General features: G+C 43.4%; 1 protein-coding gene across 1 annotated transcript in view; it reads right to left on the bottom strand.

Moving 5' to 3' along the window:
• AKAP11 (A-kinase anchoring protein 11) overlaps window positions 1-21,072 on the bottom strand; it is a 71,902-nt gene that overhangs the window by 14,745 nt on the left and 36,085 nt on the right. Inside the window, exons 4-7 of the mRNA XM_069758218.1 lie at window positions 19,682-19,729; window positions 14,162-14,287; window positions 8,840-9,101; window positions 344-4,631 (exon numbers count right to left, since the gene is read on the bottom strand). Of these exons, the coding sequence (XP_069614319.1) occupies window positions 344-4,631; window positions 8,840-9,101; window positions 14,162-14,287; window positions 19,682-19,729 (4,724 nt within the window). The remainder of the gene's footprint in view (window positions 1-343; window positions 4,632-8,839; window positions 9,102-14,161; window positions 14,288-19,681; window positions 19,730-21,072) is intronic.

The raw sequence follows: 21,072 nt of genomic DNA, 5'->3' as shown, positions 1-21,072 counted from the left end.
TGCTAGGAAATGCCCTAAAAGTCAATCAGTGGCCACAGCAGGGATCCGAAGCCTAAGCCAGCAACTGGTTGAGCAGTATTGTCTACCTCAGGAGTCAGGATGTATAAACTGGCGGGGAGATCCACATTATCTCAGAACAAGCGTGAGTGTGAATTGCTGAGGCGAATGTCACAATATTTTTTCCCTACTGCAATGACTCCTTTGAGAAATATCCACAGTCATAGTATTAATGTATTAATCTAAACTGCAACTTGCCCTGCTTTATATTCCCAAAACGTTCACACATATTAGTTTTCAGAAATACATTTAAAAATTCAACATGGTAGAAACAAATTATCATCACCTTATGCTGACATGCCCAAAATTCTTCATAGTGGACATCATGATTTCTGTGGTAAGACTTTCAGCAAAGCTTATCCCATTGTGTCCAATGCCGCTATCAGCTCCCAGACTTGTGTTGCTCAGCTCCCGTTCTGCTTTCTCAAGTGCTGCACTTACTATTTTATCAGCAAACATTGTCCTTTTATCAAGGTCAATGTGGATTTTAGGGACGTTCATATGAAAAAATCTTGATTTCTGGCAGGCATTTTGCCTGGACTTGGAGCACTGCTTCCCTTTTCTGGAGCTATCGTGTCCCAACAAGAAGTGACAAGACGACACAGAGCTGCCGTGCTGCTCTATTGCACTACACAGCCTGCATGCAGGGCCATAAGAATGGATTAATTTTCCAGCATGAAGAGCCTTCTCATTTTTCTTCTTACTCTCCATCGCCTGCATCCTGGCCGCTTCTATGCTGACTTCCAAGGTGCGATCTACAACTTTACAGGCATACTGCTCAATAGCTTTTAGAATCCCATCATTAAGACCATGATCATTTAGGCTGCCGGTGCTATGATATAGTTTCTGCTTATAAGGTAAGGGAAGGAGTGATTTGGGAAATGAGGATTTGACAAGTTCACCAGTAACATAATCGTTCTTCGATTTAGAGTAGAGACAAGAATCGGTCAGCGATTTGGGAAGAGACGAAGAGGACATTTTGAGCTTTCTTTTTACATCACATGTTATAGTCTGAGCAAGGGACTCTGCAAAACTAAGTAGGCCAGTGAGTTCAGGTTTCAGTAGGGAGTCCTCAGTAAATGAATGAAGGGTAACGTTACTTTGTCTACGCTTGTCTTTCTCAGAATGGCGAGTCCTGTTTAATAGTCTGAGAATGTCTTTGCTGGTACTGGCATCAGATTTCACTCTGGACACAACCTTCCGGTTACATTTCACTTTAATAGTTTTTGAGGCCTGCTGGAGGCCAGACTTCATAGCCCTATAAACTAACCGGCTCGCATATTGATCTAAAATTAACTCACTATTGCCCCCTTCCATCTTTAGCACTCTGATAAGGTGATCGGCATATTCTTCGGTGACACTCTCACAGCTGGGGTACTTCGAAGTCAATCCACTACCACCGTTATTGAGAGGTAAAGAAAGAGTGGTAGGGTCAGATGCCCTATAACTCATACCACCATACTTGGAGGTACTTTCTTTCTGACGGCAGTCTCTTTCCAAGCTACAATAATCTACATCACACAAGGAGTTCTTCCTGCTTCCTATGGTTTCCTTGGCTTCACTGAGGACTTCACCAGCAACATTATTGGCATATTTGCACAAAGTCTCTAATAGATCTTCTGTAATATTTCTCATATAGGCAGGATAACCCCACTTATCACTCAGCACACTTAACTGTGACAAGTTCCTCGGTGTTGGTCCTTGTAAAAAGTCATCATTTAAGGAGTAGGCAGCCTTGTCAGTGGCAACAGATATGATGTTACTGGATAAGTAGTCAGCATATCTGCACGTTTCTTCTGAGACCTCAGGTTCTTCAAAGCTATCATCACTGCTAGAGCTTTCCACCTCTTCAGACAGCGATCTCATGAGCCGAAGCATAAAATCATCTTTTTTACCATTATCATGTTCCTGTACAGACAAGTGAGGAGTAGAAGGTGGGGTGGCTGGATAGAACTCTTTTGCCAGTTGTCCTTTTAGTCTCTTGCTAAGCTTTCTCATACTCCTTTCCGGACTTCTGTCATTACCCGTCAAAGGTGTTGGAGGTGGTGTACCCGGAAGTGCGGACATACTAGAGTCTTTTGGATTATTCTTTTCTTCAACAAAGAAATTATCACCACAACTACACATTACAGAGGAAAAACTGTTAATATGAGGGAGACAGTGAAAAAATGAAGGGTCTGCTCCATCCGTACTATACACATTTCTTCTGGAAGTGATATTCTCGATATTATATGAAGCATCTGATTGTCCTGGACAAGTGCCTAGAGGATGCTTTTCTATAGGATCATTCTTGTAATCCTGATCCAGCTGCCTAATAGTATAGTATGGGCTTGGAACGCCATGTTCTTGGGGACATCTAAAAATCTTTTTGTGCTGCTCTGAAGATTTTGGAGAATAAAAAATGATTCCGGGCTCTGGTCTCAGATTTGTATTGCAGTCAATCAAATTGCTGGATTTCACATCTTCTAATCTGGATGAAGAAGTCTGCATGCTCTTAAGTAGAGAGTGCTTAAAAATAGCCCTGTCTGCGTCTTGAACACAGTATTGTGATGTATTTCCATCAAAAAAAGATTCCTGGAAGGGCATTATTTTATTGGCCATCGTTTCGGCATAATCGTTCACGGTTTTGGATGACTTTATAACATCATAGGCTTCATTTACAATCATGTCCACCATCGTTACAGAGAAGGTTTTAACTCCATCTCCATCTTCTTGGCTATGACCAAGTATGATCTTTTTGTCAGATGACATATCGCCAATGCTTTCTGTAGATATATGATAATTTTTGACATTGTCTGTATACAAGTTTCTGTTGGCCGAGAAATCAGTTTGCTCATTTGTTATTGGTTGTTGGCTCAAGACTTTTGCGGCTACAGGCACAGGTACAGAGCTCATCAGGCCAGAGGTAAAGAACAGAGCATATTGAACAGTGTAGTCTATTTTAGATCTCTGTTCAGTGGGAGAAACTTCTTGACTTCTAGGAGCAGGGAATACGGGTGATGATAGACTAGCCGGCATCATACCTTCTGAGCTTACATATTTTAGGTTATCCATTGAAACACTTATAGCAGCTTCTGGTGTAAATCCCACATTTACTTGTGAAAGCTCAATAAAAGCCTCCTGAATTACAGATTCTGACAAGTCTTTAGCATAGGAACTAACTACGACGTCTTCAAAATCAAATGACTGGCAGTACGAAACACTTGGAGTTGGTGGGTGGGAAAACTGACACACTTCCATCATTCCTTCAAAAACAAGCTCCTCTGCAAGGTCTGCAGCAAAACGGGTCACTGCATTAGTAACCATCTGCTTCTTTATATACCGCAGCTCTTGAAAAGCACTTGTAATGACGTCACTCACCATCAGGTTTGCCAGGCTATTAATGGCTCGCTTCTTAATTGAGAATGCCTGTCTCCTTCCGATTTCATAAAATGCCATTTGGAAAACATATGAAGTTAGCCTTGCCGCAAGCTGGCACAGTGCACTAGTGCACGAGGAAACTCCTCTCTGCAAGTCTTTAAATGCATTGCCTAAACTCTTCTCTACCAGGTCTGCCGCAAATCTCTGAATTCCTCCCTTAATGGATTTGTGTTTGGACTTTGACTTCCGTTCCAACTCTCTGCCGTGAGATTTACGTTTCTGCTTTGGAGTTTTCTCTGGTTCTTTTTTTACCATATGGGAGGTTGGCCTGGTATTTAGGACCGTGTCAAACATGTCACTGCATACCCAGTTTGCGTATTCACTTAATTTGTCATACGATCGGGCCTTTACTGGTGGGATATCACCAGGGCTCAATGAATGAGACGTACCCTCGGAAGCAAAGGGAAATCCTGGAGGACTAAAAGCAGATGATCGAATAGGACTGAATAGAGTACCTGTATCCTCAGAACATGTTTTTGTTGGACGAGGGGAGTCAGGTACGTCGCTCATATTACCAAAAGGAGATTCTGCTTTACGAGGGGTAGGCTTTTTGACACTGGCTGAAAGCTTAGGGCGATCAAACTTAAATTTTTGTGGATTCATGCAAACTGTACTTATGCTTCCTTTGGCACATTTCCTTTTTTTGGGTGGGCTGGCTAGAACGCCTTTCTGGTTATTTTGACAGTGGTCTTCTAATGAAGTTTCTGGCTCATCAAACCTATCAAAACTATCAAAGAATTCACTTAATTCAGAGTCAGAGTCCTCAATGCCATCTTTGCCAACAGGAATCTTTGGCAGATTTAGCTTTGCTCTTAAGCTCTTCTGGTAACCCTCTTCATCTAAGAAAATGATAGGACTTGGACTGGAGCACTCAGATTCAGAGGTTTCCACCGGAGATGGAGAAAATATGATCTTCTCATGGGCAGAAACACTTCTCTGTGTACAGGTATTACACATTGATGTTGTGACTGTATTTTTAACAGAAGCTGACATCTCTGGAAGTCCTAAGAAACCCATCAGAACTGCAGACTTGATGGACGATCTACGGCGCACAGAGCTGAATAGGATTTTTGATCCACTGATGTCTATACAATGGGCAGGTTGAGTTTGAGAAGAAGCATCACGTTGATTTTTCACGGTTTCCCATCCAATTCCTGGAATTAAGAAAGAAAAGGAAAATGACAGCTTTAAAAAAAAAAAAAAAAAAAAATTATATATATATATATATATACTAGCTATTGAACCCGTTCTACGCCCGGGTGGCGAGCATTTATATTGGTATATGGTCTCCATCATGTGCTGCTGTCATCCTGCGCCCGTTCTGTCATGTGCTGCTCCCATCCTGCGCCCCCGTTCTGTCATGCGCTGCTGCCATCCTGCGCCCGTTCTGTCATGCGCTGCTGCCATCCTGCGCCCGTTCTGTCATGCGCTGCTGCCATCCTGCGCCCGTTCTGTCATGTGCTGCTCCCATCCTGCGCCCGTTCTGTCATGCGCTGCTGCCATCCTGCGCCCGTTCTGCCATGTGCTGCTGCCATCCTGCGCCCGTTCTGTCATGTGCTGCTCCCATCCTGCGCCCCCGTTCTGTCATGCGCTGCTGCCATCCTGCGCCCGTTCTGTCATGTGCTGCTCCCATCCTGCTGTCATGTGCTGCTGCCATCCTGCGCCCGTTCTGTCATACGCTGCTGCCATCCTGCGCCCGTTCTGTCATGTGCTGCTCCCATCCTGCGCCCGTTCTGTCATGTGCTGCTCCCATCCTGCGCCCCCGTTCTGTCATGCGCTGCTGTCATCCTGCGCCCGTTCTGTCATGTGCTGCTCCCATCCTGCTGCCATCCTGCGCTCGTTATGTCATGCGCAGCTGCCATCCTGCGCCCGTTCTGTCATGTGCTGCTGCCATCCTGCGCCCGTTCTGTCATGTGCTGCTGCCATCCTGAGCCCGTTCTGTCATGTGCTGCTGCCATCCTGCGCCCGTTCTGTCATGTGCTGCTGCCATCCTGCGCCCGTTCTGTCATGTGCTGCTGCCATCCTGCGCCCGTTCTGTCATATGCTGCTGCCATCCTGCGCCCGTTCTGTCATGTGCTGCTGCCATCCTGCGCCCGTTCTGTCATGTGCTGCTGCCATCCTGCGCCCGTTCTGTCATGTGCTGGTCTCATCCTGCGCCCCCGTTCTGTCATGCGCTGCTGCCATCCTGCGCCCGTTCTGTCATGTGCTGCTCCCATCCTGCTGCCATCCTGCGCCCGTTATGTCATGCGCTGCTGCCATCTTGCGCCCGTTCTGTCATGTGCTGCTGCCATCCTGCGCCCGTTCTGTCATGTGCTGCTCCCATCCTGCTGCCATCCTGCGCCCCTTATGTCATGCGCTGCTGCCATCCTGCACCCGGTCTGTCATGTGCTGCTCCCATCCTGCGCCACTATTGTATTATATGCCCCCGTATGCTGCTGCCATATAAAAAAAAAAAAATACCATACTCACCTATCGTCCAGCTCCACTGCAGGTGTGTGTTCAAGAAAATGGCGCAGGAAAGCGCAGACGCCGATTCCGGCAGCAGGAATCGGCGCCCGCGCAGTCCGCGCTCTCCGGCGCCATTTTCTTGAAGACACACCTGCAGTGGAGCCGGAGTGTGTCTTCAAGAAAATGGCGCCGGAAAGCGCGGACTGCGCAGGCGCCGATTCCGGCAGCAGGAATCGGCGCCTGCGCAGTCCGCGCTTTCCGGCGCCATTTTCTTGAACACACACTCCGGCTCCTCTGCCTGTGACTGGACTCTGTCACAGCAGAGGAGCCGGAGACGGAGCCGCACGCAGCGCTGGAACGGAGGACAGGTGACTATACTTACCCTCCCTCCTGGCGCGTCCACGGTCCCTGACTCTCCGGTGGAGATCGCGGTATGCGTTCAGTGCTTACGCATACCGCGATCTCCTGGGAGCGTCACTCTGTGGGGGCCAGACTGCGCCTGCGCAGTCTATAAAGGCTTCGGACAGAGTGACGCTCCCGACGTTATATTATAGATATATATATATATATATATATATATACACACATACACACGCACTGTATATGTATATATATATTTATATGTATATATATATTTATTTATATATATATATATATATATATATATATATATATATATACACATACACATATATTTGTTAACTGCAAATTATTGAATGATTGGTAATTTTTCTGCCCATTGTAAAATTGATATGTAATAATTAATCTCTTTTACTTTTTGATGAAGTCGACCAATGTAATTAAGGGGTATTCCCATCTCCACAGTCCTATTTCAATATGTAGTATTTGCAATAATAATAAAATTAGCAAATCACTCGAATTAGAAATTCAGTATAGTACTTCTGATTCACTAAACATCACCAGGAAGCCAGTGTTACTGTTCAGGTTCGGACCCCGAACACCGGGTGTTTGTCGCACTGTCATGTGCATGACAGCGCAGCAAGCAACTCTTCTGAAAAGCAGTAAAATCATCACCGCCGTTCAGACAGCCCCACGCTGTCAAATGATCGGAGGTATAAAGTTTACCTCCGATCACTGGTGTTGGCCGATGGAACTACTGCTCTCATCAGTCGACACCTGCTGCCACTAATAACACTGAGAGCATGTGCGGCTGATAGGAGTATTCATTGGCCAGAGCCTGCGTTGTAAAGATGTAAAGATTTAAAAAAAAAAACTGCGTGGGTTCCCCTGTATTTCTGATAATCAGCCAGACAAAACTGACAGCTGGGGGCTGCAACCCTCAGCTGTCAGCAAGGCTGGTTATCAAGAATAGGGTGTTCCCCACACTGATTTTTTAAATTATGTAAATAAATATTTATTTTTTTTAAACAGCGTGGCGTCCCCACAATTTTTGACAACCAGTCTTGCTAAAGCAGACAGCTGGGGGCTGGTATTCTCCAGCTGGTAAGGGGCCATGGTTATTGGTACCCCCATGTAACATCAAGCCCATGGATTACTAATGGAGAGGCATCAATAAGACATCTATCCATTACTAATCCTATAGTTACATGTTAAATAAAGACAGCCAGAATAAAGTCATTTATTTGAAATAAAACAGGAAAACTGTGTTTTGTTTTATTTAAAAATAACAAACACCGTTATACTCACATAACGCCCACTCCATTGAATCCCTCATCTCCTGTAATAAAACAAAAATAAAAAAGCAACCATAACCCTCACCTGTCCAACGTTATGTCCCACGCCATAATCCATGTCAGGGGCATAAACAGTTTTCAACCTGGACTGAGCCAAGATGCGACCATCCAGGCTGAGAACCACTGGTGAATGAGCTGCTGTGAGTGCAGCATCAGTGACTAGAAGTGACATCATTGAGGTTACTGCCAGTCACTGAGGCTGCGTTTCCAGCCATGCTAATCAAATGCAGTGACCTCGGTGAGATCCCAGCTAGCACAGTGCGATAAAGTCTCATGGTGCAGAGGAGAGTTCACCACAGTTCAAATTCACCACAGTGAAATTCTCCTGGTGAACTCACCTCTGCACCGTGAGTCTTTTTCGCACTTTGCTAGCTGGGATCTCACCATCAGCTGACACCGGTGACTGGAGGAAAACTTTATACCTCCAATCATAGCTGCGGGCTCACGCTGACATTTGACAGCATGGAAACCGTGGCTGTCTGACCGGTGGTAATGATTTTACAGCCAATCAGAAGCAGTGTTTGCTGTGCTGTCATGCACACAACAGCGTTGCAAACAAATTCAAGTGGATGGGGTCTGGGTTCCGGTCCGGGTACTGTTCTGGTACCCAAACTTTTTGTAAATGTTCGGCCGAACCCGAACATCCAGGTGTCCGCCCATCTGTACTTACCCCATGTGCAGGCATTGCAGTAGCTTAGGTATCCATGGTTACGAACACTCATATCGTGATAGTTAATTAGCGGTTAGTGGTCATAACTATTGATACCTAAGCTACTGCAATGCCTGCACATGGCGTAAGCGACATAATGAATCAGAAGAACTATACTACATTTCTATTTGGAGACATTTGCTAATATTATTACACCTACTACATATTGGGGATAGAATCTTGGAGATGGAATTATCCCTTTAAGTTTTCTCTATAAAGAGGCTGTGCAGATTAGAAAACATAGCCGTTTTCTTCCAGAAACAGGACCACTTCTGACATTAGGTTGTGTTACAGCTTAGCCCTATATAAGAGATTAGGGCTGAGCTGCAACACCAATCAGAACTGGCGTAGCACTGTTTCTGTAAAAAAAAAAAAAAAAAAAAAAAAATCAGCAGATGTGAAATTCTTAGCAACTTTTCAAAGATTGGTGAACACCACAAGTAATAGTTAGTTACACTCACAGACAATAATACTTGTAATTGTAAAATACCTTGGCTGTCATTTGTATTTGTAGGCTCCTCTTCATCCAAATGTTCAAACGCAGTTACAAAATCATCCTCAATTGAAGACACGGAGTGATTTGTATCATCGTCTTCATGGTGCTTGGCCTTCTTAGTCAATCTGCTTATGCATTCTTGCTCCACTGCATATTTCACTCCAGCGGTATATTTACTTAGCATTACGAACAGAGCATCACTTCTAAAGAGCGGAAATAATGTAGTACTCAAACACACTGTTCCTGAAAAAAGGCCCTAAGTAGAAAAAAAAAAGAAGACTTTTTTAAAAATATAGATCATATACGGTATAATAAAAAAAATATAGGTTAGACTGCTTATAGGGGGTTTCCAAGAGTCAGATAAAATGAACACCAAATAAACATTGAGGAGGATGAAGGTTGAGATAACCCACTTTGTGCTCAGTGAGGGATACATTTCTTCACATATGATAGCCGTACGCCTGGCCGCCAGCTGAGGTATGTGCTATACAGATCTCACGAACTGTATGTCTCCAGTCTACAGCCCGTACAGGAACAAGACTAGGACAGGCTGTAGTTTGAATGATATCAGGGACGCCATTTTATCTCATGCTCGGAGGACCCCTTTAAGATTAAATGGCAAAAACCTTCTGACAAAATCCTATTAGAGTAACATGATGTAGGGCATTGTGTTGCTGCTTCAATAAAATCAGTGTTTTATCAGCAGGAGATTATCACTAGATGACTAGTTGCCCTCTGCTATGTAGTCCTCCTGCTCTGCTTAACCACGCCCCCACCACTGACTGGCAGTTTTCTGCCAATGCACAGCGTACACACAAATCTGCAGATTGTGAGCAGGGTTATACAGAGCTCAACATTCAGAGAAGTGCTAGATCTGCAGCAGATAAAACTGTGACTTTATCAAAACTGCAGCAACCAACATAGTAAGTGATACATCGATGGAATCAGGATCTCTGCTCCTACATTATGATGCTCTCAGATTACTTGGCTAAAAATCTAGTGATGGATTCCCTATAAATGTTCATATTAAAATGCCCCTATGCGTTTGTTCTTCATGGACAGACAAGTAGTGCGCACAGCAATGGGATGCAAGCTGTGGTGTACAGTTATGTCTGACGGATCCTAGCCTGATGAACGTACTTATAGGGACACTGTAAATCATGCCACGATGGTATAGCTACAGGGGTATGCCAGTAATAAGTAATCGTGATAGCGTAAAATCTCCAACAAACAGCTGAAACGCACATCCGCTTTCATTTGATATTTAAAGACAACCTGTCACATTGAATAGGCTATGCGATTTTAGGAAAAATAATATGTATAAAGATAAGATTTTGTGCTTTTTTTTCGTGTTAGTCCTATTAGCGTGCTTAAACCTGTGATTGTCCCTCATACCATATACTGAAATACAATTGTACTGCAGTATATAGTTAAAAAAAAAACAAAAAAAACACAGCAGTATGTCTGTTTTTCAGGGGTAAAATCTGCAAAGTTACTGAGCCAGGAAATGCAGTTTCTACCAAGTAGATGAATGGGGAGGAGAATCTTATCAGTAGTAATTGTCATCTCCTCTCTCAGTAATGTGACAATCGGTCATCACTGACTACAGACTCGCCCTGTGAAATAAGAATTTTGAGAATGAATCATCCAATACTAGAAAGAAGCAGATTTCTCTGACGAGTTCCTTATTTTCAGGGGTACTATTGATTTATTTATTATTATTATACATTTTTATAGTGCCATTTATTCCATGGCACTTTATGAAATAAAAAATTAAAAAAATAGTTACTCTTTAAGAGCCAAACCTGGATTCATCTCTTCCCCTGTCACATGATGTCTGTTTAGGTGCATTGAGAGGAGAATCTTTAGAGTTAGGGGCCGTCCAAAATTACGGTAAGTACAGCATATCTTGATTAGATGGCTTTTTCAGTTCTTGATTAAAAAATGTTAGCTACATACCTTACTTTTTTTTTTTTCATGTACAGAAGGTGTGGGAAACTTTTTTCTAACAAGGGCCATTTGGATGTTTATACCATCCTTCAGGGGCCGTACGAACTGTGTGCTAACTACACCCATAATGTATGTACTGACGCCGGCACTGCTGTCAGGGGTAGTGATCAGTGAAGGTGTCGAAAAATGGTTGCAAGAAAAGGATTCTTGCCGGCACACCAACCACGTAAGATACAAAACCATTATTAAGCCATATTAAAAAAGGGGAAATTTAAAAACACCCGACGCGTTTCTGGCACGATTATTGTGACCTTAGTTATAGGATGTCAGCGTAATAATGTAGGCAGATATATAAAGAGGAAATGATCCAATCAAAGGTCATTAAAATAATAACATTAGTGATGCACCAGGAGTGCACAATGCCGACAACAATAACAGCATTCACACAGAAAACAATTTAATAAATGTAAAATAAATCATTTTTAAAATTCATTCCTTTTGGATATTTTTTATCTAAACATAAAATCCAATAAGCTTCTTGAATAGTAAGGCTTCGTTCACACTTCCGTTGGTACAGGGCCGTCACGAAGCGTCGGCGCGACGTACCGACAGAAGTGTTTGCTTTCACATTTCCATCTGCGTTGCCGAGCAGGAAAGATCGTGAGAGCGATATTTCCTGCTGGGCATGCGCAGTGTGAAACACTGGATGCAATGTAAGGAAAAACGTTCCCTTGAACGTTTCTCCGAGACGACAGTCCGCCAAAACCAGACACATCCAGTGCACGACGCATGCAACGTGTCGCTAATGCAAGTCTATGGAGAAAAAAAACGCATCCTGCGGGCAACTATGCAGGATGCGTTTGTTTTCCAAAACGACGGAAGTATGAAAGAAGCATAAGGCTACTTTCACACTTGCGTTTTTTGCAATCCGTAGTTTTGGGAAAAAACGGATCCTGCAAATGTGCTCGCAGGATGTGTTTTTTCCCCATAGACTTGTATTAGCGACGGATGGCCACACGTCGCATCCGTCGTTTTTTGTTAGACCGTCGGCACGAAAAAACGTTCAAGAGAACGTTTTTTTGTCCATCGCATCCGCCATTTTCTACCGCGCATGCATGGCCGAAACTCCGCACCCTCATCTCCATACTTTAGACTGGGCAGCGGATGCGTTGAAAAACTGCATCTGCTGCCTACGTCGTGCATAAATTTCACAACGTGCGTCGGTACGTCAACCCGACGCATAGCGACGGACCCGTACCGATGCTAGTGTGAAAGTAGCCTAAGCCGTCTGTGCCAGTTTCTACCACATTTAGGGTAAGGAACCTTTTCCAAACCAAAAAACGCAAAGTGTGTAAGATCTTCTTTATGAATATTAACAAAATGTTTGGATGCTGCTGAATGAGAGCTGTTTTTATTGTTTATATATATTTATTTTTTATTGTTTTTATTGGAGAGATGTTCCACTATTCGTTTCATTAGGTTTCGGATGGTGCAACCAATATATCAAATTTGGCAAGAAATACATTTTATCCAATAAACCACATATTTAGTATCGCAATTCATGGATGATGTAATCCTGTGATCGGTAGTAGGGGACAATTTGAACATTTTGGTTTTGTCCAATGCTGTAGATAAGCCCCTGATGCGGTGGTCTTAGCTCATCTTCGATTTTGGGGGTGACAGGTTCCCTTCAAGTTCAAGGTGAACACTCAACATATCGCTCCGTGGACACAATTGCGGAAGAGGAGGGTGTAATTCTCACAGATTACTCTGTAGAGTTTCTTAACTCTTTGAATCCTACTAGGATGCCTCCTCATGAACTAAAGCTGAAACCAGGAGCTGTAATTATGCTCCTGTGTAATCTTAACAGAGAGCGTGGCCATTGTAATGGCACAAGGCTTTATGTGAAAAGCTTAAAAGCAAACGTTATTCATGCCGTTGCTTTAAATGGAAAAGCAAAGGGTCAGACAGTTCTTATTCCAAGAATTGACCTGATTTCAAAAGATAAAAACTTGCCAGTCCAGATGCGACGGCGTCAGTTTCCTGTCATGTCGGCTTTTGCAATGACCATCAATAAATCTCAGGGACAGTCGTTGGATATTGTAGGAATTTATTTGCCTCTCCCAATGTTTTCACACGGGCAGTTATACGTGGCTTTCTCCAGGGGAAGGAAAAGCCAACAAATAAGAGTCAAAATATTTGAGACACAGAAGCAGGGTAAACTTATTTTCAACGTTGACAAATGGTTTACTTTTAACTGTGTGTACAAAGAATCTTTTATTAAGCTTTTTAACAATTGTAAAAGCCTAAAAATTTGGTACACAAAAGCTGGACCAACTCCTAGCCGCGGTGTATGGACCAAACATTGGGCATGGGCAGGTCCTTGGGGGCAGATCCCAAGTGCGCTCAACCATGTGAAATAGCTTACGCTCAGGAACACTGAGGAATAGCGCTATCGGATAGCTCTACCCCTTCATTTCCTTTAGGTATAGGGCTATGGGATAGCTCTACCCGTTCACTTTCTTCATGGATAGCGCTATCGGATAGCTCTACCCCTTCATTTCCTTTAGGTATAGGGCTATGGGATAGCTCTACCCGTTCACTTTCTTCATGGATAGCGCTATCGGATAGCTCTACCCGAACAGTATTAACCACAGAGCTTTTTCATACACAAGGTAGGAGTGGCAGGAGAGGTACGCCAGGTATTTATGTTTGCTATTAGTCTGCACATACGCCAGTCTGGTGCGTGGGTATACCCCATTGCGAGGTCAGTCTGCTGCGTGGTTAAACCCCATTGCGTGGTTCGTAATCAGAGCGCGCCCGAAGTGCATTCACTCGTGTATCTATTAATCGCACATTGTATGTATATGTTGATAAAAGCAGTGTCATGGCAGGCACGGGGTATAGTGTGGCCTCAGCTCCTGAGCTAGCTCCATATTACCCCTCTGGACACACGTCAAAAGGCGCTTATCACCAAGGGGATTAACCAGTTGTGCAGTTTTGAATAATGCTTGTCAACAATAAAAAATTTTTTATACCATTTACTAAAGCAATGTCTTCACTAATAATTCTTACTTTTTAATAAGTGTAAATGGCCATGCAGTTCTGGAGATCGCCATCCCCTATACACATAGCTACAAATATTAAAAAAAAAACTTCACCATGCATATATATACAGGAGAAATTGTAGAAAATTCTCAGGCAAGTTTTTTTTTCCCGCAGAGCAAAGGCTCAGTTCACTGCCCTGGCCTAGTATGTAAATGCACCACAGCCCACACTTATGGCACATGTTCTTCACCAATGTCCCAATGATGCCTTACTTACTACTTATGGATACTTTTCACATGGGCCCCAGTCAGCACTTACTTGGGTCGCATTTGATTTGTTTGCTTCCTTTCCATCTTTTAATAGAAGGATTTCATTTTCATTAAGGTTGCAGAGATGAAGAGATCTGATTAGTTCTGGAATGTCGGAGTGAAAAGTTGCCACACCCTATATAAAAAGGAGAATCACAAATTTACAAGCTCTGTAGAACTATACCAAAAAGATACACAAAATGACAAAGCAGTCGCAGGTTACTAATAAACTCTTACTAAACAATCCCATAGAATCATAAAATGTTAGAGTTGGAAGGGACCCAGGGGTCATCATGTCCAACCCCCTGCTCAATGAAGGATTCACTATACCATCATAGAAGAGGCAAAAAGAGATAAAGACAAGAGGCGCTCCCTGTGAAACAGCGTGGACAACCGGTGAAGGCAAGATGGAGGGATGGTGGCTCACCTGATCAGGTTTGTGCACAGCACAACTATGTAATGACTGATGCATAATCCAATCATTGCTGCTCCGGCCGCTGTACTCACCAAATGGAGAGAGGAGTGCGGAGGATCCTGGGCGCTGCGCAGACAAAAATTCATCCAGGCGATAAGTACACAGAATGTTTCCAATCTATTGCACCGTGTTTCAGGGTAGGACCTACTTCCTCAGGCATCAGATGCCAGAGGATGGAGTAGGTTCTACTCCGAAAAACATTGCAGTAAATTTGACGGTATTTTTTTTATATACGGTCTGGATTAACTGCCAGCAGCAGCGCATAGGATCCACCGCACTCCTGTCTCCATTACATATGAGAGACATGGAATCGATCGTGCAAATATAATTCAGATCGTTAAAACTTTATTGAAAACTAGATGGCAGCCCGATTCTAAAGAATCGGGAGTCTAGAATCCATATATACTTTATTTATTCAAATGTAAGAATAATACAATTAATAAATAATAGTAAGAAAGAACAAAAAATGGCTGCACTCACCAGCTCTTGACAATTCTTGTTATTTAAGGTACAGTTACACAGGATCCATGAACATGCTTATGAGGGGAGGGATGAAAGACATCAGACTTAGCACGCTGTTTGCGCTTACGTGCGGCATCGGCGGCTTTTCGCTCTGCATCATTACCATACTTTATATCAGACCTGATCTTACGTGCGCCATCATAAGCTTTGGACTCTGTGTCATTAGTATACTTAACAGTGTCCATGCGCTTGCATCTATCCTCTGTACTCTTGTTAGCACGCTGTTTGCGCTTACGTGCGGCATCGGCGTCTTTTTGCTCTGCATTATTAGTATACTTTCTATCAGACCTAATCTTACGTGCGCCATCAGCAGCTTTGGGCTCTGTGTCATTAGTATCCTTACTATTAGAGCTCATGTTGGCTAAGCTAAACAGCTTTAAGCGTGGTGGTGGCAAACAACAGGTTAATAAGAGGCAGTGTCAGGTAGTAGGAAAATACCCAGTTAATAATAGGCAATAGTTCTTTGCAGGAATGCAGATATTAATAAATAGGCAGTTTATATTGCAGAGAAATTGCTGGGCAATAATGGACAATGTCCTTATGTGGCAAATAATAGAGCAATATACCCAATGTGGCAAAGAAGAGGTTAATAAACGGCAGTCTCTCAGTATAACAGTCAGTGAATAATAGGCAGTATATGGAGAAAACACCAAACAAAAGTTCAAAATTGGTGTGAAAATGTCACTGAACCACTTCACAACTAAATATATATAGTTTTGGTAAATGGTATTATCATTTTTTTGACGAAATTCGGCAGGAGCTTGAAGAGCAACGTCACTGGGCCCGCCTCCACGCAGTAGAAACTTGCTGTGAGGTAAAAATTCAAAAATCACACCAAAATGGCGGGCGGAGTGTGTCACAGTACGGCACGTTTCTGATTGGTCGCTCGCAGCAGGCGGCAACCAATCAGACACTGGACACTGTTGACGTCACTTATCTCCGGACATTAGCTCCGGACATTAGCTCCGGACATTAGCAGGAAGTAGTATTCTAGGCAATTATATATTAGAAGATAATAATAGCCAAGAGATTGGCGTAGAGACAAGGTGTAAGGGTGCTGCCTTTTAAGTACACATCAGCCAATAGGATTATTGAAAAACATAAAATAAATAAATAAAACTTGCATTAGTTTGGTGATGTAATGTGTGGAGGAGATGTAGATCTGATCTAAATGTAATATTTTAATCTGATTCATCTAATATATAATTGCCTAGAATACTACTTCCTGCTAATGTCCGGAGCTAATGTCCGGAGCTAATGTCCGGAGATAAGTGACGTCAACAGTGTCCAGTGTCTGATTGGTTGCCGCCTGCTGCGAGCAGTGACGTTGCTCTTCAAGCTCCTGCCGAATTTCGTCAAAAAAATGATAATACCATTTACCAAAACTATATATATTTAGTTGTGAAGTGGTTCAGTGACATTTTCACACCAATTTTGAACTTTTGTTTGGTGTTTTCTCCATATACTGCCTATTATTCACTGACTGTTATACTGAGAGACTGCCGTTTATTAACCTCTTCTTTGCCACATTGGGTATATTGCTCTATTATTTGCCACATAAGGACATTGTCCATTATTGCCCAGCAATTTCTCTGCAATATAAACTGCCTATTTATTAATATCTGCATTCCTGCAAAGAACTATTGCCTATTATTAACTGGCTATTTTCCTACTACCTGACACTGCCTCTTATTAACCTGTTGTTTGCCACCACCACGCTTAAAGCTGTTTAGCTTAGCCAACATGAGCTCTAATAGTAAGGATACTAATGACACAGAGCCCAAAGCTGCTGATGGCGCACGTAAGATTAGGTCTGATAGAAAGTATACTAATAATGCAGAGCAAAAAGACGCCGATGCCGCACGTAAGCGCAAACAGCGTGCTAACAAGAGTACAGAGGATAGATGCAAGCGCATGGACACTGTTAAGTATACTAATGACACAGAGTCCAAAGCTTATGATGGCGCACGTAAGATCAGGTCTGATATAAAGTATGGTAATGATGCAGAGCGAAAAGCCGCCGATGCCGCACGTAAGCGCAAACAGCGTGCTAAGTCTGATGTCTTTCATCCCTCCCCTCATAAGCATGTTCATGGATCCTGTGTAACTGTACCTTAAATAACAAGAATTGTCAAGAGCTGGTGAGTGCAGCCATTTTTTGTTCTTTCTTACTATTATTTATTAATTGTATTATTCTTACATTTGAATAAATAAAGTATATATGGATTCTAGACTCCCGATTCTTTAGAATCGGGCTGACATCCAGTGATGATATATTTACATATGTATGATTATTGTATATATATATATATATATATATATATATATATATATATATATATATATTATAATGCATTAATGACAGTCCTTTTTATTTTCTGAATTTACAGTTGCTATATTGTGTAATGCATCTATAATATAACGTAGGGAGCATCACTCTGTCGGAAGCCTTTATAGACTGCGCAAGAGCCGGCGCAGTCTGGACCCCACAGAGTGACGCTCCCAGGAGTTCGCGGTATGCGTAAACACTGAACGCACACCGCGATCTCCAACGGAGAGGCAGGAACCGTGGACGCGCCAGGAGGGTAAGTATTATATTCACCTGTCCCCCGTTCCAGCGCTGCGTGCGGCTCCGTGTTCCGGGTCCTCTGCCTGTGACGTTCACAGTTCAGAGGGCGCGATGACGCGCTTAATGCGCGCCGCCCTCTGACTGAACAGTCACAGCCAGAGGAGCCGGAACCGGAACACGGAGCGGCACGCAACACTGGATCAGGGCCAGGTGAATATTGCAAGTGTCGGGGGCCTGAGCTAGCGGCGACTCCGGCACCTGACCCCCACAGCGCGCCGGTGTCCCCCAGCACTCGGCGCCCAGTGACGATAGGCGAGTATGGTATTTTTTTTTTATATATATATCGCAGCAGCATATGGGGCATACACTATGGAGCATCTTATGGGGGCCATCAACCATAATGGAGCAGTGTACGGGGGCATATAATATGGAGCATCTTATGGAGGCCATCAACCATAATGGAGCATATACTATGGAGCATCTTATGGGGGCCATCAACCATAATGGAGCAGTGTACGGGGGCATATACTATGGAGCATCTTATGGGGCCATCAACCATAATGGAGCAGTGTACGGGGGCATATAATATGGAGCATCTTATGGGGCCATCAACCATAATGGAGCAGTGTACAGGGCATATACTATGGAGCATCTTATGGGGCCATCAACCATAATGGAGCAGTGTACGGGGCATATACCATGGAGCATCTTATGGGGGCCATCAACCATAATGGAGCAGTGTACGGGGGCATATAATATGGAGCATCTTATGGGGGTCATCAACCATAATGGAGCAGTGTACGGGGGCATATACTATGGAGCATCTTATGGGGCCATCAACCATAATGGAGTACTGTACGGGGGAATATACTATGGAGCATCTTATGGGGGCCATAAACCTTTATGGAGCAATGTACGGGGCATATACTATGGAGCATCTTATGGGGGCCATAAACCTTTATGGAGCAGTGTACGGGGCATATACTATGGAGCATCTTATGGGGGCCATAAACCTTTATGGAGCAGTGTACAGGGCATATACTATGGAGTATCTTATGGGGCCATAAACCTTTATGGAGCAGTGTACGGGGCATATACTATGGGGCATCTTATGGGGGCCATAAACCTTTATGGAGCAGTGTACGGGGCATATATACTATGGAGCATCTTATGGGGGCCATAAACCTTTATGGAGCAGCGTATGGGGCATATGGATTGGAGCAGCAAATTACAGAATGGTGGCGCAGGATGGCAGCAGCACATGACAGATCGGGAGTGCAGGATAGAAGCAGCACATGACAGAACGGGGGCGCAGGATGGGAGTAGCACATGACAGGATGGGGGCGCAGGATGGGAGCAGCAAATGACAGAATGGAGGCGCAGGATGGGTGTAGCACATGTCAGAATGGATGCACAGGATGGGTGTAGCACATGTCAGAATGGGGGCGCAGGATGGGAGCAGCACATGACAGGATGGGGACGCAGGATGGAGCAGCACATGACAGGATGGGGACCATATACCAATATAAATGCTCGCCACCCGGGTGTAGAACGGGTTCAATAGCAAGTATCTATATAAACACATTACTATTAGCTTTGTTTTGGGTTACTTGTAAATGTGCCACTGTTTATATGTGTGCATGTATGTGTACGCATAGTATACACACACGTGTGTGTGTGTGTGTGTGTGTGTACGTGTGCGCACACATATATACACACACACACAGAAAAAAACAACCAGCACTCCTGTTGTAAATATATATATATATATATATATATATATATATATATATATATATATATATATATATATATATATATATATATATACACACACACACACACAAATATATACGTATTATACAAATATATTCCTTTATTTTATTGAGCCAAATTAGAGATTCTCCAATAAATCCCCAAGACTAATCTTACTAATATTGTACTGGCATACATGACTGATTTACCTGAATATTTCCTGCTCCCGCTTCTTCTGAAAGACCAAGAAAAGTCACCTATAATAAGATTACGGATTTGATTAGCATTAACTGGTATAGGCAGCTTTTACACACACATACAGTACAGACCAAAGGTTTGGACACACCTTCTCATTTAAAGATTTTTCTGTATTTTCATGACTATGTAAATTGTACATTCACACTGAAGGCATCAAAACTATGAATTAACACATGTGGAATTATATACTTAACAAAAAAGTGTGAAAAAACTGAAATTATGTCTTATATTCTAGGTTTTTCAAAGTAGCCACCTTTTGCATGGATGACTGCTTTGCACACTCTTGGCATTCTCTTGATGAGCTTCAAGAGGTAGTCCTTGGGAATGGTTTTCAATTGTGGGATTTCTTGCCTTATAAATGGTGTTGGGACCATCAGTTGTGCTGTGCAGAAGTCTGGTGGAAAAATTGAGAAAACTTTGAAAGTGTCCCCAAGTGCATGGCAAAAACCATCAAGCGCTACAAAGAAACTGGCTCACATGAGGACCGCCCCAGGAAAGGAAGACCAAGAGTCACCTCTGCTTCTGAGGATAAGCTTATCCGAGTCACCAGCCTCAGAAATCGCAGGTTAACAGCAGCTCAGATTAGAGACCAGGTCAATGTTACACAGAGTTCTAGCAGCAGACACATCTATACAACAACTGTCAAGAGGAGACTTTGTGCAGCAGGCCTTTATGGTAAAATAGCTGCTAGGAAACCACTGCTAAGGACAGGCAACAAGCAGAAGAGACTTGTTTGGGCTAAAGAACACAAGGAATGGACATTAGACCAGTGGAAATCTGTGCTTTGGTCTGAGTCCAAATTTGAGATCTTTGGTTCCAACCACCGTGTCTTTGTGAGACGCAGAAAAGGTGAACGGATGGACTCTACATGCCTGGTTCCCATCGTGAAGCATTGAGGAGGAGGTATGATGGTGTGGGGGTGTTTTGCTGGTGACACTGTTGGGGATTTATTCAAAATTGAAGGCATATTGAACCAGCATGGCTACCACAGCATCTTCCAGCGGCATGCTATTCCATTCGGTTTTCGTTTAGTTGGACCATAATTTATTTTTCAACAGGACAATGACCCCAAACACACCTCCAGGCTGTGTAAGGGCTATTTTGACCAAGAAGGAGAGTGATGGGGTGCTACGCCAGATGACCTGGCCTCCACAGTCACCAGACCTGAACCCAATCGAGATGGTTTGGAGTGAGCTGGACCGCAGAGTGAAGGCAAAAGGGCCAACAAGTGCTAAGCATCTCTGGGAACTCCTTCAAGATTGTTGGAAGACCATTCCCGGTGACTACCTCTTGAAGCCCATCAAGAGAATGCCAAGAGTGTGCAAAGCAGTCATCACTTTGA

Source organism: Ranitomeya imitator, chromosome 3 (genome assembly GCF_032444005.1).
Source record: "Ranitomeya imitator isolate aRanImi1 chromosome 3, aRanImi1.pri, whole genome shotgun sequence".
In the NCBI taxonomy this organism is placed as follows: Eukaryota; Metazoa; Chordata; class Amphibia; order Anura; family Dendrobatidae; genus Ranitomeya; species Ranitomeya imitator.
Note: the sequence above shows the minus strand (reverse complement) of the source record. Positions and strands in the feature narration are given on the sequence as shown.